The sequence below is a fragment of the Nesoenas mayeri genome, assembly GCF_963082525.1.
Source record: "Nesoenas mayeri genome assembly, chromosome: 9".
Classification (NCBI taxonomy): Eukaryota; Metazoa; Chordata; class Aves; order Columbiformes; family Columbidae; genus Nesoenas; species Nesoenas mayeri.
In genome coordinates this window covers 18,800,657-18,827,462 of record NC_137557.1, presented here as the reverse complement: position 1 = coordinate 18,827,462, position 26,806 = coordinate 18,800,657, and the positions used below count along the sequence as shown (strand labels likewise).

The following is a 26,806-nucleotide window of genomic DNA, read 5'->3' as shown; positions in this document are numbered from 1 at the left end:
AACAGGAAGAACTGAGTAAAAGTAATGGACCCAAATCCAGACCCATTTCAGAGTGCATAGTAGAAAGCAGTTTTTAGTTTCGAAGTGACTTTAATTTAACCAGGGCAATGGCAAACCAGTGGACAGCCTGACACTGGAATGACAATTACATTCTGATAGTTGTAGTCTTTTGTAACTTGCTGCTCATAACCTAGTGATAAAAGGATGAAAACCAGCATCTTACCTTTCAAGATGTCCAGTTATCCTACAACTAATTGGTTCTCAACTCTTAGAATTTCCAACAGGAGGAAGAAGATAACATTACCTCATTAGCTTTGTTTGCAAAGCCTCAGGGAGTTTATGCATTTGGTAAGAACATATACAACAAGGGGACATTTTCTTTCCAAAACGAAGACAACTGTGAATGTATGTCTTTCCTAAAGAATGGAGGAGACTTAGAGTATCAGAAGAGGCTCTCATATTAGGCTTCCTCTGCCCCCCACCCTCATATGACATTAAAATCCAGATAAACTTTTTCTAAATCCAAAGTCTGAATGGAATTCTTATACTACATCTAAGACAGACAAATGTTAGAAATATTTGAAAGCCCATGCTCACTTGAGCTTCTCTTGTGGTAATACTTCAGCAACACAGTTCATTTGGTGTGTGATCAGAAGACTCATCATCAAGATTAATTTTTTTAAATGGCATTTATTCTGGGAAATGAAATTACAGGTAATTTGGCACAAATACAGGTCATGGGCTCTGTTTCCACTCTCAGGCTGGGAGGTTCTTTTGCTTGTTTACAGCATTCATTAGCAGGCGTACATAGGATGTTAACAGGTCATCCATTTTGTAACCCTGCCAGAAAAGAGAAAAGTCTTTAAATCTCTCCAATAGCTCCACAAACAAAAATAACTATAATTTATTCCCTGTGGTATCATCTTTTTAGGTTCTTCCCTGCACGGACATCTCCTCTTCCAACAGCTATTGCTCTTTTGATAATTATTTATTTATTCCTCCCTCTGCTCTTCCCTTAACAGATGTACAAGACTTTAAAGAGCATAGCTACACTGTCTCTGTCATTCAAATTAAAATTTTATTCTATAGAGGGACATCTTGTACTCAGGAATTCATGCTTTTCTGTGACAGAAGTTAACCCTTTACTGTTTTTCTGTTGTCTTTACAAATTTACCTTTAAATATCAATACAATGATGTTTGTCTGGGTCTGTGGACAATCTGAATCCAGTTCTCAAAAGGTAGTACCACTCATTGAAATGTGTAAAATCTTACAAGGATGGTGTTATTGTGCAGATGGATCAAACCACACAAGACAAAAAGCCTCTTCCTTAGTGTTGTGGGTAAGTGCAGCCTTGTCTTAATGTCTCAGATGGAATTGTGATGTATGGGAAGAATTTGGGAAATTACTATTTTTCCTTATCTCTCTGGCTTACATCTGTTTTGGCACCATTGTTTTGTAGCAATTCTGGATGTGAAGGAAAAATTAGGAGTTTCTTGTGTGTAAATTGACAAAACTCTTCTTACCAGAGATGTCTCACACAGGATGCGGCTTCCTCGTACCAAGTTCCCTATCGTCATGTGAAAGTATGTGCTCCCACTGCTCCAGTTGGAGATCTTATTGAAGGGGTAGACTGCTAAAATATCCTGTAAAGGGAAACAAACCGAACTATAGACAAATCCTCAAATGAAAATAGGCTGTTATGTAAGAAAGCCTGTAGAGCCAGAACATTCTTATTCTTTCTCACTTCATTTACAAACACAGTGGATCAAGGTAGGTCTTGCAGCCATACTAATGGTATATTGTATTTTCACCAGCAGGTGAGTTTTAATCACTCTAATGAGATTTCCTTTGATTATCTCTTGATCTTTGCCTTAGCACATGGTTGTTATATTTACAATAATCTAAAACTCACTGGATATTCATAAACACTTTTGCCTGGACACTTGGTAAGACCAGACTGTTTGGGTTATATAGCTGGCAAACACTGTCATTCAACCTGGTCTTTTTGACAGCTTGGGTTTCCTGCACAGCATTTTTCTGAAGCAGGTTCCTTCAGGTCCATCCATCTGCCCGATCTTATCATTTTACTGAGGTCCATCATGATTACCACTTATTTTTCAGAGATGCTCTACACTGTTTCTTTTCCAGGGTAGAAACTGCAAATAAGTGATTTGAGGTAATAACATTTTTTCAGTTTCACACAGAAGGACTCTACCCTCTCCTACTGTTCAGGGAGAAGGTCCTGCTGCTGTCCCTAAATTAACACAGTCAATTAAATCCTTCCTTAGACAGAGTCTTGAGAAGCAACCGTTACCTTTGTCTTCTGATGTATCAGTGAGACGCCTTGCTTGTTGATTGCAATCAACACAATCTCTGGGAAATTTGGCTCCGAAGTTTGCTATAAACAAAGGCAGCACAAAATAAACAGGAAATGAAAAGATTATTCATATTGGGTGCATAGTGACTGTTAACATTGTCCAGTGCTTCTTGTTCTCTTTACCAAATAAACACCAAAACATAAAGCTCTTCAATATTTTGCAACTGTTGCTAAGGATGGCTTTCTTGGCAATGTATTGATGACTTGAGCAGCTGCTACATAAATGCAGAATTAGGTCCATTATTTCCTAATATGGTTGGTTGGTTGCCAACCAGTTAAGAGCTTGGCGAGGAGAAATTGAAGGTAGCAAGTAGGAAATGATTCCTGGAGGTATCTGCTGCAGAATGAGAGGATTAGTACAGTTCTGTTCTGAGGGAAGAGGCCCCAGAGTTACAAGATTTGGCAGCGTTTTGTAGTGGAGAATGATGACAGGACAGTGAAGTATCTATATATAACTAAAGGACCCCATCTGCTACATAGCTGAGATATTAAGTATTACAACTGGAACAACAACATTGCCCGTAAATTACAGGCATAAGGGATAAAAAACCTCATCTCTCCACTTTCAAGGAACTGAGTTTTCCTCAGTAGATGACGGGAAGTCAGATTTATAATACATTCTCACACAGATATGGAATTATAGTCAGTCTGTATCCCCCAGTGCTCAGCTACTACCAAAGCCATTCATACAGACCTCTCAACCTACCTTCACCTCAAAGAAGGCTGATCCAAATGTTGGCCACCGATGTATCATTTTCAAGAAGGCAATCTTGGCCTCATCCACAGTTTTTCCTTCATGTTTGCTATATGCTGCAGTAATGCTCTGTTTAGAAAATAAGACACAAAGCCTGTTCACTTGGGGACAGGCAGGTTTTCTGTGTCCAGACCATCACCAAGATCAGGCTTGTGAAAAGGAAAACAGCCTACGATGCCATGAGGCAAAGTGGAGCCAGAACCTGAGTTGAGTGAGGGAAGTCCAGGAGTCCAAGGAAATGGATTTCATGGCAGAGGGGCAATATGGAATGAAACAAAATTCAGAAAGACACTGCTCAAACCCCACAGACGTGTCACCTTTTCTACTGAAATGTATAGTGAATTTTAGCTCTGTATTTGAAATAGTGTCCTTAGTCTTCCTGAGTGGACTAAGTGATAAGTACCTGCTGAAACTTTCTTGCCTTTTGTTGGAGAAAAGGGCCTTTGCTATGAGCAGCATGTACATGCTGCAAAGTGACTGATTTGCTGGCCAAACTGTGAAAAATTTAGAATACATCTTAATTTTGTTTTTCTCTATGAGATCTTCAAATCCTGAGTCCCATTGCTGATTTTCCTATCTCTGACTCTTCTGAAAAAGGATTAGTATCTCCAAGAAAGATGCATATCTCAAATCAGTCATGTAGACCTGTGAGTATCTTTCAGAGATTTGGTAGAGAGGATGCAAAATCTGGATTGTAAGAGGCAAACTAGCAACATCCAATAGCATCCTTCCATAGCACTTTCAAAGACTGTCAGATCAAAAAAAGTAATGTAGCTTGATGTCTTTCTTCTTTCAGAAAGCTCTGTGGAAGCAGCACGATTAATGAAAGCTGATGTTCTTACCTTCCTCCACTCATCTGGTGACATTGCTCGGAGCAGGTTGTCTGGCACCAGCTCCTTGAGGATTTTGGGGATGGTTGCCAGCTGTGTGCGGTCACTGTTGAAGCGCACTTTGTAAATCAGCCCTGCCAGCTGGACAGCTTCATCCTTGGAACACTTGTGGTAGCCTCGGAGGTACTTTGGCAATTCCTGGCAAAGAGCAGCTATGAATCTGGACAGAATGGGCTGAAGCAAACACTGACTTACACATTCTAAATCTGTGAGGTCAGGGTGTGAGTCTTGCCACAGTCTGAGGACATCCCAAGAACTTTCAACTCCTGGAGGTTCTCTGGATGATCTTTAAAGGTCCTTTCCAACCCAAAGCATTCTATGATTCTCCATACAACTACAGAGCAAGATGAGCACCTCCAGGTAACAATTATATAAGGGAGCTGCACTCCTAACATAAGCAGTATAGCTAAAGTGTGAGTGCTGTGAGAAATAAATCTGCTCCTGAAGCTGAGCTGTGCCCTCCCGAGGCATTTCTCTGGAGGCTCTCTAGCGCACGCCTTGGTGAGGGAGATGGTAATACCCAGCAGCTTACTTTCTCAGGCATATTTCTTTGATCACATTGCCTGCTGTTATATTTATGCTTTAGGGAGCTGTTTACCTGGTGGTAATGAAAAATGGAATCAGCTTTCAGGTCCTTCCCAGGAGTGACATTCAGCCACAGCTTTCTCATGAAGTACACCTCGTAAGCCACAGACATAGCACTCCCTAAGGAAACAACATCGTGTTTGTATTCTTTGCATCACTGTGGGGTTCTGCAGTTTTTAAATGGCTTGTGAGTTTATTCAGAAATGTAATTCTGGTTTTAATAGTAACCAACAAAATTGCTAACAAAAAAGTACAAAAGGCCATTTTTGATGACCAAGAAAGTGGTTATGGTCAGTTCCTGGACACTGATCATTCAGTGATCTAAGGTGCAGGCTCTTCAGAAATTGAGGAAGAAGTTGAGGGTGTCAGCAATATGTTTGGTTATTTCTTGGTGCTCATGACAGCTGTCTGTCAATATGCATCACACCTGGATTCTGTTACCTAGGTATATTCCCTGATGGCTGCATTTACAGAAATGAATTGTGATTTAGTGCATCCCGTATCAGCTGTGGGGAGAAGAGGGAAGTTAGAAAGTCTTAGATGTGTAGATAGCGCTTCAGGAAGCTGAACCTCAGCTGTCCTGACATAAGCAAACGTCAGGACAAATGAACTTGAAATTTAAGTTGAGTTTTATGTAGCTTTTGCAATTATACATGGATGTGAAGTGCGAAGAATTTCTGTCATTAATGTTACAGTGTTTTATTCTAACAAGCGTACCCCGGCAATACAAATTGTGATATGGTATCACCAGGTAATAATCTAGACAATGATTTTCTAACAGCCCAAGGAATGGGAGTGACACTGTGTAAAGAACCCATTTACGTGTGTTGGCTGATACCTGATCTGGCAATGCATGAGCCTTAGACTGTAAAGAGGATCAACCTCTAACTTGTGTGCACCCAGCTGTGTGTTTTAGATGCAACAGGTCAAAAAATCTCTGGTACCAATTTAAAATTTCTGGAGAGATACTCCCACAAAGATGTTCTGGTGTTTCTTATAGCCAGTGCTTGGCTGCATCAGGTCACTGGATCTTACTACTGGTACAGGCTGTAACCATGTATGTAGAATCAAAAATGATATAATAAGGCTCTGCCATGTATTTCCCAAGATGGAGTAAAGCCTACTGGATAAATTTGCTGCTTCTCCAGTTCAACACAGCATCTCATGTAGCTTCTTGTCATGCTGGCATTCTCCTTACCGTCTTTCCCTGGTTTGTTCCTCCTGGTCCACTCTGTCACCTGTCTTAGTGAGTCAAAGAAGTAGTCTGCTTCGTTCTGACTGATCACCTGGAAGAGGGCAAGCAATGAAGGGGGGGAAGGAGGAATTAGCAGATCATATAAAATATTGCCTGGACCAACATACCCAAGTAGCAGCGTGAATTTTCTTTCCCTGTCTACAGTGAGAGAGCAAAATTATGGCAGGAAAGACAGAGGCAAGGGGAAGGAAGTAGAGAAATAGGAGGAGGAAGGCTCAAATGATTTACATTTCATATGGGAATTTCTGTTGCATCTTCTGTTGCTTTTTTCTTTCCAGCCTGCTTATTGAACTCAAGCTGAAGACACCTACCTTTTTTTTAGCCATCTCCTCTTTGTAAAATGTTGGCACATACCGGGTTCCCCTTTTCAGGAACACAGCACATCAGAAATTCCCTGTTGCTTGGACTCAGTGCTGCCTTTGCCTTGATCAGAGATCCAGAGAGAAGGGACCTCTCAGCAGGGCAGCCAGCCCACGCTTCAGCTCAGGCAAGACAAGCTTCGGAGGAACTGGTGCTGCTCCCCCACAGTTCTCCCTGATGCTAGTGGGTGCTATACACGTGCAGCCCCATCCTGGGCAAAGCCTGAACGGAAAAGTACTGAATCCAGCAGTATGCAACATACAATTCGCTACTATCCCAGCAGCTGCAAGAAAGCCCATGTCTTCTCTGCTTTTAGTACCACTTGTGTACCGGTAGACTGATAGAAACTCTGTGTCTCTATCCAGCCCCTTCAGGAGATTCAAAATAATTATCAGGTGCTAAAAGTTTGAGTCTAGGTTGTATTCCTTTAGTAAAACAGAAGCAGTAATGACCTGCTCTGTTGCTTGGCTTCATAATATGTCTGTTTATGTGGTCTGGTAAATAAGAGAAGGGGAGGAATCTGGCTACCCTGCCATAGTTGAGAAGAGTTACCTTGTCTGCAATCTTCACAAAGAGGCTGAAACCTTCCCAGGAGCTCAGCTGCAATTTGGAAGCGATATTCTGACACAGAGTCCGGATTTTTGTGTTTGTTCCTACATCAAATGTCTATGAAATAATGATACTCTTGTTACACAGAGGAAAGGAAGAAATGAGAACACTCGATGTCTTGAAATGTGCTCCTGTGTGAACACATCATGGCTGGGAAAGTGGTCAAGGCTGGGAAAACAAGTAAGTTCTCACCTGTTCTGTTCCATTGGGGAAGCAAATCTTGTGTGAGATCTTAGTGTTGTTCTGTAAGATGGCCTCAACCTCCACAGGATGAGGTGCCCACTTCCTGGAGCCACTCCTGGAAAATGCCATAACCATCATAAGAGAGATCAGTGCTGGATGCTTAATCTTTGAGGAACTGAACAACAGTATTCTGTCCAAACAACAGCCTCCATCCAAAATGCTAGTACTGGGCAATGGGGCAGGCTCCAATGGACCTTCACCTCAATGCAAATTCAGTGTATTAACAGTAAGAAACTGAGGGTCTTATTAGCAGGTATATTCAAAGTTTGTTCTACTCTGCAAGGAGGTTGTGTGATTAAGGCACCTTCCTAGTCAGTACAATCAGCTCGTCTGTGTATTCAGCAACATTTTTCCTTATTGAAATGTGGAGATAGTGGCCACATTTTATTTAATTCTTGCATCAGCAAAAAGAAATGCATTCAGATACAAAATTAATTACAGCTCAGAAGGCAAGTACCAGGAAAGCTTGGAGGGCCACTAGAAGCATTACATTTTATATAAGAGCTGGCATGTAATCACTGACTCAAGAGGCGCTTGAAAAGATGTTCTTGAAATTGTACCTCAGAGCGGAGCTGCCTTTTAAAGCAAAGGAACTGGCCCTGAAGTCTGAGTCATGCAGAAACCTTGATACAAGTGAGGACAAATCTAGCACATTTCCTTCTGGGGCTGGTATTTTCCTGCCCCCAGTGGCATGGAGCAGGCTGTACATCGGATTTTGTACATCGTAGCTTATGGGCCAAACTCCCCTCTCACACTGGGCCAGTCTCTGAGGAAAACGGCTGAGTCTGGCATCCAGCTTTAGTTGTGTGGATTTGAAAACTATTTTTTTATCTTAAATAAAGTAGCTGTTCTGTTTGGAGAAGGAAAACCTGACTGTAACCAAGTTGAACAGCATGTGCTTTGGTACTGTGCAAGATCTGCTTAACACGCATCAGGGTGCTCGCTGGTTTCCTGGCCAGGAGTTGGGATGAAGCTGTAAAGCTGTTTATGGAGGAGAAGGTGCACCCAAGGGCTCAGCTGGCTTCTGCTCCACCTTCTGCAGGTCAGTCCTTTGAGCTGCCTGCTCCCCCTTTCCAAAGAGAGCAGGTTACTTACAGCAAGAAGTTGGATCCTTGTAGGTCTCTTTCAACTGAAATATAATATTCTATTCTGTTCTATTCTAAGCGAGTGCAGGTTTAATCTTAGGAAAAGAAATGCTCTTAGAAAACAACATTTGTCTGTTCCTCTTCTTCCCATCCCCCAGGCTCCAGATCTGGGGCACTTCAGCAGACAGAATTTTCCTTCCAAACAGCCCCTGCTGCTTTCCCCTCTCTGTCCTCCCCGCTCTAAAGCAGCTCTATAGCTCAATAGATTTAGAGCATGAATAGCACATGATATAAGGGAGGCAGGAGATTTTTAGTCTTCTCCATAGGAAAAAATAAAAATGAATAGCATTCCTCGCCATGCATGTTTCAGGCACTTCAAAGGAGAGTTCGATGTGCAGTGACATTTCCCCAGCAGTGCCAAAACATCCATGGCAAGGGGGAGAGCCGCTGCATTAGCATTCCCATCCAGCCTGGCCCACAGGGCTCACACACCAAACGCAGGGTCCAGCTGAAGAGAAGGGGAAGGACGGAGGAGCTGGAAGGAGAAATCATTGAGCAGCTTCTTTACTGAAGAGCTCAGTGGCAGGCAGGTGGTAACTCACAGCAGCATCAAAAGGGTTGGGGTTAACCTTGATGCCAAAACACCGTGTTCTCAGAGTGTCAAGATGGGTCATTCCAGTGCCTGGAGACATGTAGGGAAACCTTCCCCCTACAGTTTAATTGAGCCTTCCTGAAAACCAGGTAGGCCTTCCACTATCTCTGATCATGCCAGGTTCATTACATGAGCAAGTCACTCAGGAACTTGGGAAGCACTGCAGGTTGCAGACCCTATTGCTTCAGCCTCACCAGGATGGGGAATGCCTGGAGGTCTGAGAAATGCCCTGGTGTGAGTAGCCATGTCAGTCTCAGGGCTCTGCTCATTTGGGAATTGATTGTGGTGATCGTCTCTTCCCAGCATGGATCTGCTTTGCTTCACCATCAGAAAACCAACAGAGCTGCATAAGCACTCCGCAAGTGCCAGTGACTTCAGTGGTGCCACCTCACTAGGAGGAAAACCTGGTGGTTTTAGCTGCACACGTGCAGCTCTGTGCTACTGAGATTCAACAAACTCAAGACTAATCGTCAGGCACACGTAAGGTGGGTAGGCAGATGCTGCCTCAGCAAAGGAAAGCAAGGTCAGGGCCTCATCAGTGACAACTCAGCATTTCCTTTCAAGCCGCATGCCCTTAAGCATGTTTGAAGTACTCAGTTCTGGGAGTCAAGTGATTATGTGTGATGCTGAATTTTTGAAAATGTTGCATACTCTGGGAAAGGAAAAAGTGAAACTGTGACAAACAACCTAGCAGCTGAAAGTCCATGAGAGAATTTAAAATAATGATCATTTAAAAGAAAAGGATGTAGAGAGAGGAAGGAAAGTAAGAGTCTCAATATTTTAGTCCATGTGATTTTTTGACACTTGAATAATGATTTTTGAACACTTTGGGCTGGCTATATGCTGGATCACTTACCTCATCACTGTCTGAATCCTCCGACTGCACTCCAGGGCCAGTGTCTCTTTCTGACGAGTCTCCATGAACTTCTGGGCGTGTTTCAGCAGTGACTTGCTGGGTGGGAACAGGCCAGTGCAGAGCCAAAGGAGCTGCCAGCCCTTAGTCACACTGTACCTGCGAGCACAAAGCAAACGGTTCTGCTACAGCCACATATAATTTTTGGCTTGACCTCACAGCAGCTACAGGGAAGAGAAATACGCTCCCATCGTGGTATGTTGTGCCATTCAGCAGAGAGCTGCAAACCAACAGAGCCTTCACACAGGATCTGGCAGCGTTTTCTGTGCGAAGTCCACAACCTGTATGTGAGGACAATGCTAAATCCTGGCTGATAAATATTCATGACAGTTGCAAATCTCATGAATAAATATAAGCACCCATTTAACAGTCATTTTGGCAGCAGTGACCCTGGTGCCGTCTTCTTGGGAAGCCACTGTCAATTTGCTCTTCAAGCTCACATTTATTTGGATTGTGCTTTATCATCTGCTTGTATTCACCTGCCCTCTGCTCGCCAGCTTTGCTGGCACTTTGCTTGTAACTGACTTTCCTTACATGTGCTCCTACTCTGAAAAATAAGCAAGAAGATGACATCGTGTAATTAGGTAGTTACAGTTATTAAAAACTCCAGATCAAGTTTGCACATTTTTCAGACAGAAAGCCAGCTCCTCCAGCCTCTAGACCTGTGAAATCTGCCAGTCGAAGCTCTTCTACAGCCAGGTCATCAGTCTTGGTCAGTCTTTCTGCTTTCAAAGCCAGGAGCAGAACACATTCCGGCTGTGTCCCAGGGATTGCTCTGAGACACTAAATGTTGTGAAGTGGTTCTGGCTGGGAAAGCCCCCAGGTCTGCTTCTGAATAGGCACCAGACTCTGCTGAATAAAGAGGTCCTGGCTTCTTTATTCACATTTACTTTTGTAATTTTGCAGATGAAAATACACTATTTTAATCTCATTTAAACACTATAGATCAGTGGTGTTTGTGTCTGTGTGGGAGCATGACATGGTCCACAGGGCAGCAGCCTGGGAAGGATGAAAGATTTGTTGCTCTGGCTGTTCTAATGAGAATATATGGAAATAGCCACCTTTCAAGCATTGTTTTTTTCCACATCAGTGATCCCTCTCAAAACAGTGAATAATCCACTGGACTAAATTGGTAAGAGTACATCAGGCAGTGCACTGGCACCATGGTTACAGACTAGGCATTAAATAGCCTTTAAGATTTACTGCACACAAGGAAATTTACCATTTAATAGTTACACACTTGACTTAGAAGTTCCACTAAGTTTAGTATCTGTGGAAAAGTAAGAAAGAAAATAGACAAACAGAAGCTCCTTCTCTAACTTATGCAGTGACACACTGCAGCTACAGACAAACCATTTTGTTAATAATTAGTCTGATTTTAAGCTGCTTTTTGCAATTCAGTTCCCTTCAAAGTAGGTTATCATTTTGTGGGTGGGGAAGCAAAACACCAGCCTGTTTCAGCAACTTACATATGGGCTGTGGCCTACGTAACCAATCTTTTCTACAAGCCAGCTGTGTAACCTAATTAATAGAACTACTCCAAAGTATTCACTGGTGGTAAAAGATCTAGTGTGAACTATGTGCTTATAAGAGGGAATTATGGTCATTGGGAAACACAAAATAAGTGGAGGGCTGGCAGTGCAGTTGCTGAAAGCATTCAAGAACTCCATGCAGTGCCGTATTTTCTCCACAGGCTACCTTGGGAGTAAGAAAGCTTCAGAAACCCCCTGCCTGCCTCATATGGTCCTGCACAGAGACGAGCACTGACTGCTCATGGGAGCAAAGCAGCAGCTCAGTGGAGACAAGTAACAGTTCTGCTCTGTGACCTGTCACTGCCAGTCACTGCTCCTCAGTGCTCTGCTAAGGTGAGCCCCACAGCCCTGCCTAGAACAAGGCAGAAAGAAAGGGGTCACTCCAACACAGGGCCATCTTTCCCCTCCACTCCCACCCCACCACAGGTGTAGCAGGGATCCCTGCTCACCACCTGTACTTGAGCCCCCAGGCTCTGCACAAGCCAGGTGTTTGCACCCAGGTGAGTACCTGTTTCTGTTCTCAGTCAGTTGCTTCATAATCTGACAGTAGATTTCATCCCGCAGGACCTCCTCCTGGATGGCTGCTACAAATATCTGGTCAGTGACTTCCACAGAGGAGTGTGCCTGTTTTGAGGGATAGTCCCCCATAAATTTCATGATGGGTGAATGCGCTGTTAAGGACGAAAGGACGGCAATTTCGAAAGGTAAATGGGAAGTCTCACCTGGATCCTAACATGTTAGTGACTCAGTTGATGCCTAAGTGACAAATACTGGGAGGAGGCTCTGAAACATATGCCCTGCCTGTCCCCTGGCCCCTTTCCCTATGCAGCAGTCACTGCTTGGCTGTGATTTGTGCTGTATTAGTGGTTTGCTCAGGGAGTATGCAGTAAATCTCACTCACTCCTAAAGCCGTGTTGTCAGTTAAGTGAGCCATCAGGAGCCATGGAGCATTGGGGGGCAATAGGAACCTTTTCTCTGTAGACAAGGGAAACACTGCTAAGTCATGCAGCGCTGATACATTGATATCAAGGTGGAGAGTATCCTCTGTAATATGGATGTGGTATTATCTGAATGGAGGTGAGTTCAGCAGAGGGAGCTAGGACTTTCTTCCCCTCAGTGTTCTCGGATCCCAAAGAGAAGAATAAAAGGATATCAATGAAGGCCTGACAAGCCAAGTCCCGAAGATCAGGGTCTGTGCATGCTTTCTTTAGCAAGGGCTGTTTCAAGGGCTCCTTAGAGTGTGCCCACAGCTGGCTGCGCCCACGGGATTTCTGGAGAACAGCTTTGCTGATGGATTCCTTCTCAGGAGTCCTGAGCGAAGACAAGTGCAAGCAATACAAAATTACTGGATCGGTATTGCTATGAATGTAGGAGGTCATTACCACAAAGACTTATCCATAGGCATGTTCTCTCCCAAGACAGTGATTGTGTATCTCCTTTGATTATGCAGGTCAACAAGAAGAGGAAAATGTAGTTTCTTGTACATCCAGAAGTGAGAAGGCTTGCAAAACGAAGAGAGGTTTTAGAAGGCTAATTTCTCCTTTACTAAGGCCTGCAATGTTGTATATCCTCGCTAGCTGGCAAGTGTTGAAGGGGTGAGAAGTAAAAATAAGGCACGCTGAAAATAAATAAGTCTAGCGTCTACCCTTCCCTTTGCATTTCTGCAGACAAAAGATACAAGTAGGCCATGTGCCAGCATCTCTGCATGTCCAAAGTCACGGTTACAGGGAACAAAGAGAAGAAACCCAGTCAGAAACAGGAGATGCAATTACATCCTAGGCTTTAAGGATCACTGAAGATCAACAAGAACTTTCCTAGGGCATGCACTACACAGAGAGCTTCACCTGAAGTGTTCATAGGAGAACTCCTCCAGGGTGTAAGGCTTCACTTTGAGATCCTCTTCATCAGGTTCGTCCATGGAGGAGTTCTGTGAAGCTGTCCTCCTCTGGTCTGGAGACATCATCAGCAAACTCTGGAACAACACAGCCACGTAGGGATGTCACATGGACACAGATCTCTGCATATATTGCCAAATGTTACTTGACATTTACATGCAGATGGTATATACTAAGCCTGAGTGCTCTGTGGTGCAGGAGACCTTCTGCCCCCTAAGCAGCATCTTTCAGAGACTCAAGAAAGACTTGGGAGTAGGAGGTGCAAGGAAGTGATTTCCACAGACGCAGCAGTAGTGGCCATCAAAATGTGTGTGATTATCCAAAGCACAACACTTGTTAAAAGTGGACTTGCTAACCACTCGTGTTTTTCCACAACATTTTCAGGTCTTTTCTTGTTGGCACAGCATCCAATATACTGAGTCTCCAAAGCTAAAGATAAAATTGTTAGCAGAGTTATAAATTGGAAACCTGGTGTTGACTCCCTCAAATACTATATTCTTTTAAAGCAACCTGCTGCAATGAGAACTTTTCTTGAAACCAGATGTGCGATTACCAGTCAAGCCAAATGTGAATGCCAGCAAATTCAACTGCACAACCATTTCCATTAATTGCTACCAATTCCAGGCACTGAAATCCCTAATGATAACAAACCATTATTTTGAAAGTCATCGTTTTTGTGCAACTGCAGTCTTCTCCTTAAAGTTTGGCCTAGGTTTAGTTTTGTTTTCAGACAGGGCAGAATGAAATGCTTTGCTTTAAGGGGAGGTATAGAACTTGTCTGACTCTGGAGGAACAATTAACTTCCAGTTAAAAATTTAATCATATTTAACACTGTTATTATCATTTATCTTCCAGTCTCTTCAAAGAGAGCGCTCAGCTTTTCTTACCAGCACTTGACTAGAGGGTTTTGTGAGAGAAGGAATTATGTAGATCTCTTCCAAAAATACATTCCCTGTTTTGCCTGTCCTTTCATTCTGGGCACAGATCCAGCCAGAGTTTGCATCCAGCCTTTTGTCTTCAGTGAAGATTAGCAAATCTCCCTTCTTGAAGGACAGGATGGCAGGGTCTTCTGGAAGACAGAATAAGAGAGTACTGTTCAGACTTGACAGTCCAAGAAAACGCAAACAGATTGCAAGACGAGAAATATGTTTTGAAGGCTTGAATTCAATTAGCAGCAGAAAGCGATTTGTGTAAATACAGCTAATTATCCAGTAGCTCTTCAGAGAAATCACTTGAATTTCCTCTGACAGCCTGATTTTGATCCACTGAGAGCAATGATAGAACTCTGATTCAAATGGAGGCTGAATTTGTGTCTACAACTCTCAGCAAATCATGTAAAGAAACTCACGAGCTCTAAGTAGGTGAAGTTAATGTTTACATTCTAATCCCCTCTGGTCTGTTCCAGACAACTATATGCTACAGAAACTTCCAGTTTACCACCTCGGTGAAACTCTTCTGAAAGCATTTCCAGAGATCCCAGTTCCAACTTTCTACTATAAGCAGGCTGAGTTTTTGGACACTGTAATATCTACATAAAATAATGCAAAGAAGTAGAAGGGAAAAGGAAGGGTAATTTGTATGCAAAGGTATCAAATCATGTTCCCTTATGCTCTGTACTGCTGTGCTGATCACTATGCATTCCTCCTGGAGCAAAGGAGCTCTTCCTGAAGTTCTCCCTCTTCTCTTTGAGCTCTTTCTAACAAGTGCTGTGGGTTCTCTCAAGATTCCTTCCCTACCCTGTAGTAAAGTTGTAAGACTTACCTTGGGATTTTTTCTCATGCATTGCCACAGCGAATCGTGATCTCTTCTTCAGCCCTTCCAGGAACATCACCACCAGTTCAGCAATGACAACACTGTTCACAGATGTCAGGACAAACTCCTCGGCACGAAGTGTGATGAGGGTGCAGCTCTGTCCAAATGACTTCACTGCCCTATGTGTTATTGACTGGTTTGTTATCAGAACATTTGAAAAACTTACAGACCCATCTGCAATCCCAGCCAAGGTACCTACACCTCCTTGCACGTAACTCCCGTACAGTGAGTATTGGTAGTTCTCCATTTGCCTTCTCATGAGTTGGTAGGTGTGAAGGACTGAAGTGGTTCAGGTTCACTCTAGACTCTACCATGTTTTGCACAAAATTTCTTCATTATAGACAAAAGAATACCCTTCTTTTGGAGTAACTGGGCAACTAATTTAAACCTGTGACAGTCCTCCTAGAGGTATTTTTTTTATGTCTGTAAGACCCTATTCTCTGAGTGATCTGATGCAAGGATGAGCAAGCCAGTGGTTACCCTCTTTCTCTCAGTTATCCTGTTCCGGTCCATCACACCTGGTTTACGAGTTCCCAGCATGCATAACAGACAATGGCCTAACTAGGTTAGTCACCGGGGCCATTCTTGTCTTGATGCATGTCTTCGCTTCCATACACCACTCTGATTGAATAGGATGATCTTTCCTTCCACCAGCTGGGAAGGTTCAGCCTCTTCAGTATTTCCTTCACAGGCTGCTCAGAACTTGTTCTGTTCTGTATCCCAGACCACCTTTCCAGGCTTAGATCAAAACACATAGGGAGAAATTCCACCTCCCTCCTACAAGGAAGACCCTTTCTGAATATGGACAGAGATGCCTTCTTCAGATCTTGTCTCTCTGGGGCACTCACCTGTTGGTGTGGATGCCAGTTATCTCTGGGAAGGTAAGCTCAAGGAGCCGTTTTTCTGACTCATCCAAGAAGCAGATACCTTTCCAATTTACGGCAACGATGAAGTGGTTCTTGGGCAAGCTGGGACCTGAAAATGCAGAAAAAATTCCTTATCAATGTTATACAAGTCCTCCTTTATTGATATTATATCTGTCCCCTACTCCCAGGCTCCAGGCATTACCCGAAAATTTAGTGACTTCAAAGAATCGGGAGAAAAGCAAAGGCCACTGAAAGCGCGCAAAATCTACAAGTTGTGCCTTCACAGTCTGACGGGAGAGACGATCCTGTGTGTATGGGGCCTGCAATATAAAAAGATAGCCAAGGTTTTCTCAGTAAATTCTGGTTTGTATGATCTATGAACAATAGAGAGCAGGCCTGATCCCAGGTGTCCCCAACAGCCCACTGGTGTCAGGGGTACATGAAGAAAGTCAAATCCAAAACAGGCTCCAGGAGCCCAAGACACATGAGCTGAGGATGCTCACAGGCATGTGGATGCCAAATTTCCCTCAAATCCCCACTGACTGATCTGTTCAGAGTCCAACACACTTAGGGTGCCATGGAAATAATTCAGGTAACCCATTTCCAGATCATTCCAGTCCATGCCCATTCCAGTCCTGACTCAATTATCAGACGGAAGGTAGAGAGTCTTAAAAGATACTGTATTCAGAGATTTAAATACAGTTTTTTTCATACGGAAGAGTGTAAATGTTCTTTGTTCTCCCAGTCTTAATTAAGAATTTGGGAGATACAAACTGAGAAGTTTTTCCTTCTTTCCTCAACAGCCTATTTATAAATGGAAATGGTGAAAGAAGCAGAAGCTGGTGCTTGAGAGTGCCAGCAGTGCCAGACAAACCTCTTACCTTTGCGTGTGCGTAGGTTATAAGGCTCACCCACTTCTCCAGGGGCTTGGACTTGAGCTGTTTCACTGGGATACAGTCATGGAGCGCCTTCTGCACAGGTTCATTGTGGATGGAATCTCCAAACTGGATGTAACAATATTTTGCACCTATCTCCACCAAATCCTCCTCCTGAAAAAATTAACCCATTAAAAGGGGCCTAGAAAGATGTCACAACGTCCAGCTAGTCTCATTCAACCTTGAAGCCACTTTAGAAATGGGGTTTTCTCCGTTTTTGTCTGGATAACTCTTGACAGTCATCAAGCATAAGGAGATATAAACTTCACACAGTCATAGCATCAAAGAGATTATTAGCAAAGGTATTCTAGAAAAGCACAAATTGCCCCTTTGTATATGCCACCAGCTGCTACATAAACTGAAAGGTGGGAGAAAAAGAAAAGTATTAATTTACAGCTGCCAGTGTGGCAGGTGGCACAGTCATCTGGGCAGGAACAGTCCATTAAGAAGGGAAAGGTGGTTCACAGCCACTAGAAACTTCATCCATCTTCCTGTTTTTTAATGTGGGAAATATTAATATAGTTTTGTCTCTTTAGGAGGATGAACAAGGAGACCAACCTTCTCACAACGGTACTCTCCAAACCGAATGCCGCGAATGACTTGGTGGTAAATGAGATCAGTGCTGACAGGATCCTCCTGTGAGTTGTGCCAGGGGGTGAAGATTTCCTTCCGAAAGTAGAGCCGCCAGGGCGTATTGCGTTCGTGTGTGCCGCGCTCCTTCGCCAGCTGTTCACACTGAGAGATGGCGTCCAGGACATGATCTCGTCCCCCACCCAGTGACCAGACCTGGCACAAAGGGAGACTGCATTTACTGTCATGCCTGCTTTGGAGCTGAGTGAAGGATTATAAACCCAAAGCTCCTCATCTTCTGACAGCAAGAAAAACTCTGAAAAGGTAAGCAGATGTGTGTGCAAGTTGTACTTTGGTAAATGTGTTTATGCGCTAGGATGGTATTGGGAAAAATAAGTTGGAAAGTAAGACAAAGCAGCTCTGGTTTGTGATCTTCTAGTTGTCTCTTTGTACTTTGCTTATCTCCTGTATATCCCCTTACGTGCACATGCAAGTGTGGCTGTAATCTAAACAAAAATGAAATTGGTGCCTGACTCTGAGCACCAAGATGTCATTCTGCTGTGGATGTCTGATTTACAGCATTACTATAAAAAAAAAAAAAGGCAAAGGGAAGGAGAGGCTAAAATGCCAGCACATGAGCTACCAGCTGCAGCCATGGCAAGGCCCTTGGCTTTTTCTGTAACCTGGCAAAGGAAACCTCACAGGCCTGCAGCAGGAATTACTGTGTGGCTAGGCAGCAGAAAGGCAGAATAGCATTATCAGGTCCTGAGATTCAGCTGTGGTTCAGAACAGATTTGGTTTGAGCGTAGGACTGGGACGGGGGTGCTTCCAGAAGTCAAGAGGGAGGCCTCAGTGGGGCTGGGTGGACAGCAGCAAACAGCAGCAACTCCTCAGAAAGAAAAGGGAGCTTTTGTTCTATTTTTTTTTTACGCTTTACCTTATCAAACACAGCAACGTAGAGTGAAAAACCAAACACATCCTTCAGTTTGGTTTTATCTGCTATGAACTGACAGATCTCTTTGGCAATGGAAGCAGAGTCTGCAGGGACAGTGATGCTTTCGCCATTCATCAGGGTGACATTAAACATAATGGGTTTCTTCTGCTTTGTTGCCTGTAAGTCAGAGTTAAACGGGAGAAACAAATTATGGGCAAACTTTACTTTTCTTTGAAGAATGAAGAAGGCATTTAGATTTAAGTGCTCCACACACTGTACACCCTAGTCAACAATATTTAAGTAAATCTCCAACTCCCACACAGCTTCTTCAACTCATGGTGAGCCTTAAATATAAATTATATCCCTGGAGCAGCACTGGAATCAAGTTTTCTCCCCTCCACAGGGGAGCTAATTATCACATAACAGTGTGAACTGATAGACTTTTCATGAGCCTGATGACTTTTGGGTACAGCCTTATGTGCATCAGTGGAGAGATGGCTTGCAGCAAGGATTTTGCGCAGGGAGGTGCCTGTCAATAGGGTTACTCAGATTTAGGAAGGAATTGTACTGAGGTGGGTGTGTGTGTACGTGTGTGTGACTTCTAACTACAAGGCTGACATTTAAGGGAAGGAGGAGAGTGGTGTAGCCCAATCATACACACTTTCATCTCCACTTTAAAAGCCTTGCTTAGTTCTTTCCAAAAATGATGGTAAGAGCTTCCCGTAGAAGGTGGTTCTGACCTGTAGCTTCTGAGCAGATACAAGTGTCTCCCTGCAAATCACATGTTGCAGCTCTTAACTTGTATCCTCCACTGGATTTAGGTTAATTGAATAGCTAAAAGAGGTGCAGACCAAGGCAGCTGGTCTTGTGCAGCTCATTGCCATTATTTGACTTAGGAAGATCTGTTAGCACAGGTTAGTAAATGCAATCCAGCATAAAATGTCACAGATCAATATAATTAAGCAAAAAGGGAGTTGCTACCTGAAGTTCCAGCCAGCTCGGAGGTTCAGTCCGTGCTCCGTTGACATAGGTACGTCTCAGACGTTCAGCACAATATGGTGCATAGCCTGTGGGCCCATGGTGGATGAAATTCAACAGGTACTATATACACAGAGCACAAGGGAGAGTTACAAAACACTAATCCTCATAAAATACGGAAACCTTCTGTAGCTGATAGACTAGAGTGATCAGTTAGCTTACAGGTCACCAGAAAATTTTAAAGGTTTGGGCTGGGATTTGTGTTTTGGAAAAGGTTTGAGACACCAAGTTTTCCCTCATTCTGCAGAGGTTTTAGACTAAAGAGGAAGGCTTGTGTGCTGTGTTTACTATATCATGAACATTAGGCAGTGGAAACTTTATTCTTATGATTAGGTTAGAGCAAGGATTAGTGTATCCAGTTGAAGAGCCTGAAGTCTTGTGATGTTCTCTATGAATAGAAGTGCTAGGAAAAGGGCTAACTACAGTTTAGGGCTGCTGATTATAGTTACTTTTATTTTTACTAAGTTCTCTGGCAATATCAGCAGTTGATGTCCATGGTTAAGATTGGATGTTGGAAAACAAGGATTGGATAAACTGAACTTTTGGAGTTTGACTGTTATCTTGGATGATGAAGTACAAGCATGAGCTTGTATTTACATATGTGTATTTAATGCAAGCATGGGTCAGTCACCTGGTTATTTTAACAATCAAGAATATTCCTAGAGATGGGGGATGGATTTAGGAAAAGAACTAAAGGAAGTCAGGTCTTTTGGGAATTCTGTATGGTACAGAGAATTTGGTTTAAGGCTGGTGTCAAAATGCATCTATGGCTTGTGACTGGATTGTTCCAAGTTTTGCCTCTAAGACCTAGAAGGAATGCTGACGGCAAGTTGGATCCATAGGTTGTGGGGGTTTTTGTCGCTGGTGGTTTGGTTTTCTGGTGTTTTGTTTTCTGTGATGAAGTGGATTTATCATCCATTTAAATTTGGAAATTAATTTATTTAAGAATATGATGAAATAGCTCATATCTCTATTGGATTTTGTAGGCCTTGGAGATGTAGGGTAAGAACTGGTAAAACATGGGAAGTGATTTTTATACTGGACTCCTGAATATATTTAATCACTAGGATTCTGATTGGAGACAGCTTTGAAATATCGGAAAGGCAGAACTGGAAAGGATAAAATTTTCCAGATTTTTGCAGATTACAGATCTAAACGAGGGCTGTGATCAACAAGAGAATGCAACTTGTGTGGAATTTAATGCGAAAGAAATAAATGTGAGTACAGCAATCGTTTATCTAAATTGCCAGATAAGCATATGAGATGAGACGGTTTCTGCTAAAATCACAGCACCAGCTACCATGTCAGCCAAACAGTTCATCTGGCTATTTGTAGCAAAACATCAAAATACACAAGCAACCAGATCAGCTGAGGCATTTAAGCTACTGTAGGAAAGGTCAGTAGCGTACCTTCACAAATGTGTCTGAAGGAGGAAAGCAACCAAGGCAAAGTGACAGCAGGATCCAGCCTCGAGCGTAGCTGCTCCTGTTGCTGTTTTCAGTGAGTTGTTTGCAAATCTGGCAATAAATCTCATCTCTGTAACAAAACATGTGAAAGCAACAGATAATGATTCACTGTCTGAGCTTTGGCTATGTTTCCACTGCAAGCTGGGCATGATTGCAGCATGATGAAGTAGATCTGGGCTAGAATTAACCACGTTAGCTAGGATACCAGCTGTAATGCACCAGAGGAAATAACGTGTCATTGGCTTTGGTAGGAAAAGGCTCAATTACACTTCGTACCCTTTGCCACCCCTTGTTCCTCGAGCAGTTCAAGTGCAATTCCCATGCTGGAATAACTCCTGTGACAAGCAGGGGGGCTGTGCAGTGATAACAATTGCTGGATCATCTAGCTGTGAAATGGCATTGCTGCCCCCACAGCTGTGCAACTTGCTCTGAGCTCCCTACAGTACATAGCTTGTGCCTCATGGCTCTTGTCTATCTGCTCACGTGTGGATTTGGGGATAAAGACAGGGGGACACCCTGCTTAATTATATGTTTTTTAGGAAATCTGAAGTGAGTCCTCCAACAGGAATGGAGGAAAGCCTGCTTCAGAGTGTTCTTCTGAAAATGCAAGTTGCCTGTGGCAAGGACATATGGAAACAGATACAGAAAGCTGCATACAAAGAAAACTGCTATTTAAAAATCCTCTTAAGTTTTCTGAGCTCTTGGAACACACGTTTGGCAAGTCTGATGTGGGAGGACACAACATGGGTGAGGTTTTTGCTCCCAGATAGTGCATATGATGAAACACAGACTGAGGGAGCAGATGCTTAGCTTGTGACTGGTATGGTACATTGATTGAAGGTAATTTTTGCCAGCTGAGGATTTGCTGCTGTGAGCATCTTGATGAAACAAAGCAGCTTTGCAGAGAGGAATGTGGCCCACAGCTGGAATCAACACAGGAAAGTGTTGCATGAGCTAAAATGGGTTAAAATGGAGGAAAGAATTAATGGGGTCAGGTCAGAACCAACTATCATGTGTCTCCACACCATGCTTGGCCTAAGGTCCAGCCTCACCTCACTTGTGAGCAGGATTTCTTCTTCTAGTGGCTGATACACTCAGAAAGCCAGACCTTCAATTGTCCTTCATTTGGGGACATTGCTTGAGGGCTCAACAACAGGCTATTGGAAAACTGGGGTTAGGAACACCTCTCGTACACCTAGTGTACATTAACTCCGTGTTTCTTACTCTTCTGAGTGTTTCTTCTCCCTCATACTAGGGCTGCATTCCACCTTCAGGTGTTACTGGGCTCTGGCCCTGAGCTCTGCCTCGTTGTGTGCTTGTGGGGTATTCAGAAAGGGACACATGGAGGCTGCTGACCTAAACATCAAGATGAAGACACCAGAAAAGGCAGTAAGGGAGTCGTTCTCTATTCACTATCATAAAGGTGAACCATCCTCCAGAAAGGCGTGTGACCTGCAGTCTTAGTTCTATGTGATAGCTTAGGATTTCGGTCAGGAATCCCCAAAGATAAACGTGGGACATTTCCAGTGTTTGGATGGGAGGGATGGTGGATTTCCTGCATGTAATGGGTGCCTGGTCCTAGGAAGGAGGTACCAATTTCCTACCTGATGGCAGGGCGCAGAATTGCATTGCCAATAATAAAGTGCACTTTTTCTAGGTTGGACATAGGTCTCTCAGAGATGGAGCTGTCCTCCTGGAAAGCTTCTTCTCCACTCCTAAGCTGGTCTGTCACCTGAAAGAAACCAAGCAGAACACCAGAGTGTTCTAGAAACCTTCCCTCTTACCAGGCAGCATTCCCAGCAATGACAGACATTCCTTTGTCTTTCTGCCTAAAACTCTGTTCAGTGCAGGAGCAGTTATAACAGGCCATACTTCGCCCTGCCCCACAATCTTACTCCTAAACTGTGGTGTTACAGCACTATTTTTACTGGCTATGAGAACTTTCTTGTACTGTCCTCTACAGCCGTAAGCATGTGGTGGTTCTCAGTCTGTGCAAGGCTTTGGGCAAACTGTTCTGTAATACCGACAATTCTCAATAATAACTTGTTCCTTGAATTCAAGGCTCATTCTTCAGCAGGAAGGGATGAAGTGAATCTTCCAGAGAATGAATGACAGCAGTTCAAAAGAACAACAGTGCACCAGGTGTCCCGTACACAGGGCTGCACTGGCTTGGTGGGGGAACAAGTTCCCAGCTGGGAGGTCACTGTCACATAAAGTCTGTCAGAAGGTGAAGACAGGGTTCCAGGCAAAAAGTCTTAGGGGAAGCAATTTATTTCCACCTCTTACCTTCCCTGTCAACTTGGATGACCGTTTCAGCTTCAGGGAAGAGATTCCCTTGGAAATCTTGTTATCCTTTCTGTTTTCTCTCTACAACACACATTACCATTATAGGAAATTAGTTTAATGCACAGCAAGAGTGATTCATTAAGGAAGGAAAGATGCTCAAATTGAGATGTTTTTGCTTTGTCCCCTCCTGCCAGAAGGAGCTGCAGTGTCCTTCCAGGATGTACAGGGCCCTTTTGCACTTCTGGCATTTCAAGTACAGTAGCATGAAAGGTTCCTTTGCTTTTCTTATTCTTGGTAGAACAGCACAGAAAACAAGGAAAGAAAATTAAAATACAAACATATCCTGCTCCTCTCACCATATTTGGGCTGTTGTTTGTGAACTGGACCTGGTTTTTCCTGCCAAGTGTGTCATATATTTGTGTCATCATGGAGCTGCTCTTGGTGGTGGCATTCTTGGCAAACATTGCTGGCTCTGGCAGGTCGCCCATAAACCTCAGGATGACAACCCACACGACGAGAGAAGCCTGTAGTGGCAGAAAGCACAGTCAGAAACTGCCAAGAGAACCAATGGCCTCATGCCATTTTGTTCTGTTTAGACGAGAGCACTTGCTTCTTTTACGTGGTTCAAGCTGTTAAAATTCCCATCTCCTCCCACTGCTTACACCAGGAGTTTATTTTCATGTCAAACAATGTGAGAGCAACATTCACAACACTCTCATGCTAAAGCAAGACGGTGCAGCTCTAGTGGGAACATCAGCTTTGTTCTGTGGTTGCTGAGCCCTCACCATTCCCTTTACTGGTACCTTGCAGGTGTGCTGCAGCTGGAGGGACGTGGAGAAATCCTGGCTGAACTTTTTACCCGCCTGGACAGACAAGCAGTGCAGTGAGCTCTTCCAGGAGCCCCCATGCCCAGAACTAGAAAGCCAAGTAATAGGAAAGCTTTTGCAGCACAGGATCTTCCATTCTGCAAGGCTGCTTAGCACCAAGAAAAACTCCCCTTCTAAATCTCCCTGTGGTTCAACAGGAAAATTGGATGCCCGAACCTCCCCTTTGTGTCCTAACTCTCAGATCAGCAACCCTAACAAGAGCAGAGAGATGGGTGAGCTCTGCTGTTTCTCTCCAGTCTGTTTTTGCCCCCAAAGGGTACCTGGAGAGATCAAAACAAGCCTCAGATTTCCCTCTTTAGGCAGGCCAGAGATCTTATTTTGGGGAGGTATCTGTGTGAAATGCCTGTCTGCAAGGTACCAAAAAATGCTGATGGGAACTACTACTCCCATGCAAGTGCTGAGGACTATCTGCTTGGCTCTAGAGTTCTCAGGGCTGTGCCAGAGGCTGGGGGAACCAAGGATGGGGCAGCTGAAGAAGCCAGGGCTGTGGAGGGAGCAGGCTCAACAACAAGGGGCAAGATACCAGGACGTTGTCCTTGTCATCATGGTAGAGCAGTGGGTGCCGCAGCTGTCTCCGGATATGTGTATGTGTAGATGACCCCTGGAAATAAGTGGCTGCAAACTTTGGAAAGGTGTACTCTTCCAAGTCATCTGCTTCCTCCTCTAGCTCCACACTCATAGGAATCATATCTAGGTCCACCTCCTCCAGCTTGTTAGGCTTTGTTTCCAAGTCCTGTGCAGAACATGAGGAAAAAGTGTATTTTCTTTGTCTGTACTCTGATATTCTTATTTTATGTTTGTTTGTTTTTCTTGGCCATAGGTCCTCCAGAATTTGGTTTTCCAGCTAACTCCAAAGCCATTTTCAACTGCTACCAACAGATCACTGGGACACAGACATTGTCCTTCTGAGATTCATCCTGGTTTGGTCTTCAGCAAGAACATTCTGGTAAAAAATCCAGGTGCTATCTTATTGGTCATGTCCTGCACTAACCCAGATCATTCCACTCTGCTTGCCTCTCCCTACCCCATCCCATCCTGCACAGCTGTCAGGACCAGTATATCTCAAATTTTGCTTTTAAGAACATGGGATAACTTGGGTCCTGAACTTCCAGCTTGTGTCAGATGGAAAATTACTGAGAGCACTATCAGCAGAACATGTGGTGGATGCCAAAATGCAAAGAATGGCACTATTTGGTGAGGGCCTGCTGGGCCAAAGAAACAAATGTGCAATTGCTTTTGAAGACACATAGTCCCCAAACTGCATGTGACCAAAAACTTTTGGGAGCTGATCTCTGAAAGCAGATCCCCAAGAGACTGTCGGGATTAGTAATTTTGGTAATTCTTTCACTGTACAGAAGGTCATTGAACAGAATTGACCACTGATGGGATTACAACAAAGTCAACGGACGTACACGAGGGATGAACATGACCCACTACCAGTCTACAGCTCTGTACCTCAAAACCCAGAGGAGCCTGTCCTTCCTGGCCTCCGATTATAGAAGGTAAGAAACCAAAAATTTTGTCCACCATTTCCTGGTCGCTGATAACATCATTATTTGTTGGTTTATTGGCAAGAGCATTCCTCTTTTGTCTTGCTTCTGTCTCCTCTCTCTCCAGAGCAGCCAGGTGTTCCTTTAAGCAGAGACGCTGGTTAGGCATGACTAGAACACGATTCTACTGGCATGACTTTAAGGACTAAACACTATTGCAAAGATGTTATGACAGTGAGGTCCAGTTCTGCTAACACAGTGTTGAAATGTGAAGTAAAATTTTGCTTGTGCTAAGCAGTCACAAAGACCTGGCATATCAGCAGCAGGGCCTTGCTCTTACAGCTGTCCTGTTGGCCTATTAATAATGATGTGCAATTTTTCAAGAGCTTCATTGACAAGAAGTAATACAGGAAAACCACAGAATTCCTGACAGCAGAAAAACTCACATTATGTAAAATTTAAAAACGTTTAGTGTCAGGGGGCTGTAATAGCATTTTGCTTGTTTGGCTGAAGTCCCAGCTCATACTGCAAGCAGAAATGTGCCTTGTCCCATTTCTAAATCATCCTTACAAATAGGTTTACAACTATGTCTGCTTTTTATTAAAATATAGCAGAGCCCAAATCTTTGAGCAAACTCACAAGTGCGAGCTGGGTAAGCTATCTTGTCGGCCAAGGAACAGAGCATTCAGTGTTCCTCTGCCAACATACCTACCTTTTCTAACCTCATAGCTTCTTCCCTTGCTTTCACTGGTCCAAGGACTTGGATGAGACGTTTCTCTTCTTCCAAGCGGATATTCTGTGGACAACAGGACTGTTCTGTGAATGTTTCCAGCACTGCTGAGCTGGCTCCCATCTGCCATTAACAAGCTATCCACACCAGGACTGGATCCTAACAGGAACTCAGTTCTAGATTTGGCATTTTAGGGAACAGGCCACAGGCAGGGATCTGCAAACTGGCTTTGTCCTGTTTGTACAGCATTAATACAGGAAGGAAATCACAGAAAGGCCTCCCGTGTGCTGTGGGCAGCCAAGATAGTAAGGACAGGATTTTCTCTAGCAGTGCCAGATACACAAGATACACTGCATTAGGATTCACTCTTGAATGGATCGCTAAGTGACAGCATCAGGCCTTGCTGTAGGAATTGACCTTTCTGTGCAGGAGAGACTGATGCACATCTTATCTCTTTTCCTCCCTTCTGTCAAAAACAGTTCTGATCCGTGATAATGAACACAGAAAACAAACATAAACAAGATCAATCTGCTTAAAACTCTGCTTTCATACTTGACATGAGCTCAAAATAAAATATCCCCAAATAAATATCCATATCCAGTGCTATGCTATGGTAACACTTGTTGGTCATTAAATCTCT

General features: G+C 43.6%; 1 protein-coding gene across 1 annotated transcript in view; it reads right to left on the bottom strand.

Annotated features, from left to right (window-relative positions):
* Positions 1-756: 756 nt before the first annotated feature.
* The window catches only part of MYO7B (myosin VIIB), a gene marked incomplete at both ends in the record, with an annotated part of 44,649 nt that continues 18,599 nt past the window's right edge, over positions 757-26,806 (bottom strand). The window contains 28 exons of the mRNA XM_080350135.1: positions 757-840; positions 1,526-1,645; positions 2,317-2,400; positions 3,086-3,202; positions 3,976-4,161; positions 4,622-4,728; positions 5,807-5,894; positions 6,776-6,889; positions 7,025-7,130; positions 9,669-9,824; positions 11,766-11,928; positions 12,411-12,568; positions 13,102-13,229; positions 14,040-14,221; positions 14,914-15,083; positions 15,813-15,939; positions 16,033-16,150; positions 16,712-16,879; positions 17,324-17,551; positions 18,273-18,446; positions 19,251-19,370; positions 20,717-20,843; positions 22,378-22,505; positions 23,060-23,140; positions 23,416-23,583; positions 24,470-24,679; positions 25,402-25,578; positions 26,149-26,232. Coding sequence (XP_080206261.1) covers positions 757-840; positions 1,526-1,645; positions 2,317-2,400; positions 3,086-3,202; positions 3,976-4,161; positions 4,622-4,728; positions 5,807-5,894; positions 6,776-6,889; positions 7,025-7,130; positions 9,669-9,824; positions 11,766-11,928; positions 12,411-12,568; positions 13,102-13,229; positions 14,040-14,221; positions 14,914-15,083; positions 15,813-15,939; positions 16,033-16,150; positions 16,712-16,879; positions 17,324-17,551; positions 18,273-18,446; positions 19,251-19,370; positions 20,717-20,843; positions 22,378-22,505; positions 23,060-23,140; positions 23,416-23,583; positions 24,470-24,679; positions 25,402-25,578; positions 26,149-26,232 — 3,873 coding nt within the window. The remainder of the gene's footprint in view (positions 841-1,525; positions 1,646-2,316; positions 2,401-3,085; positions 3,203-3,975; positions 4,162-4,621; positions 4,729-5,806; positions 5,895-6,775; positions 6,890-7,024; positions 7,131-9,668; positions 9,825-11,765; positions 11,929-12,410; positions 12,569-13,101; positions 13,230-14,039; positions 14,222-14,913; positions 15,084-15,812; positions 15,940-16,032; positions 16,151-16,711; positions 16,880-17,323; positions 17,552-18,272; positions 18,447-19,250; positions 19,371-20,716; positions 20,844-22,377; positions 22,506-23,059; positions 23,141-23,415; positions 23,584-24,469; positions 24,680-25,401; positions 25,579-26,148; positions 26,233-26,806) is intronic.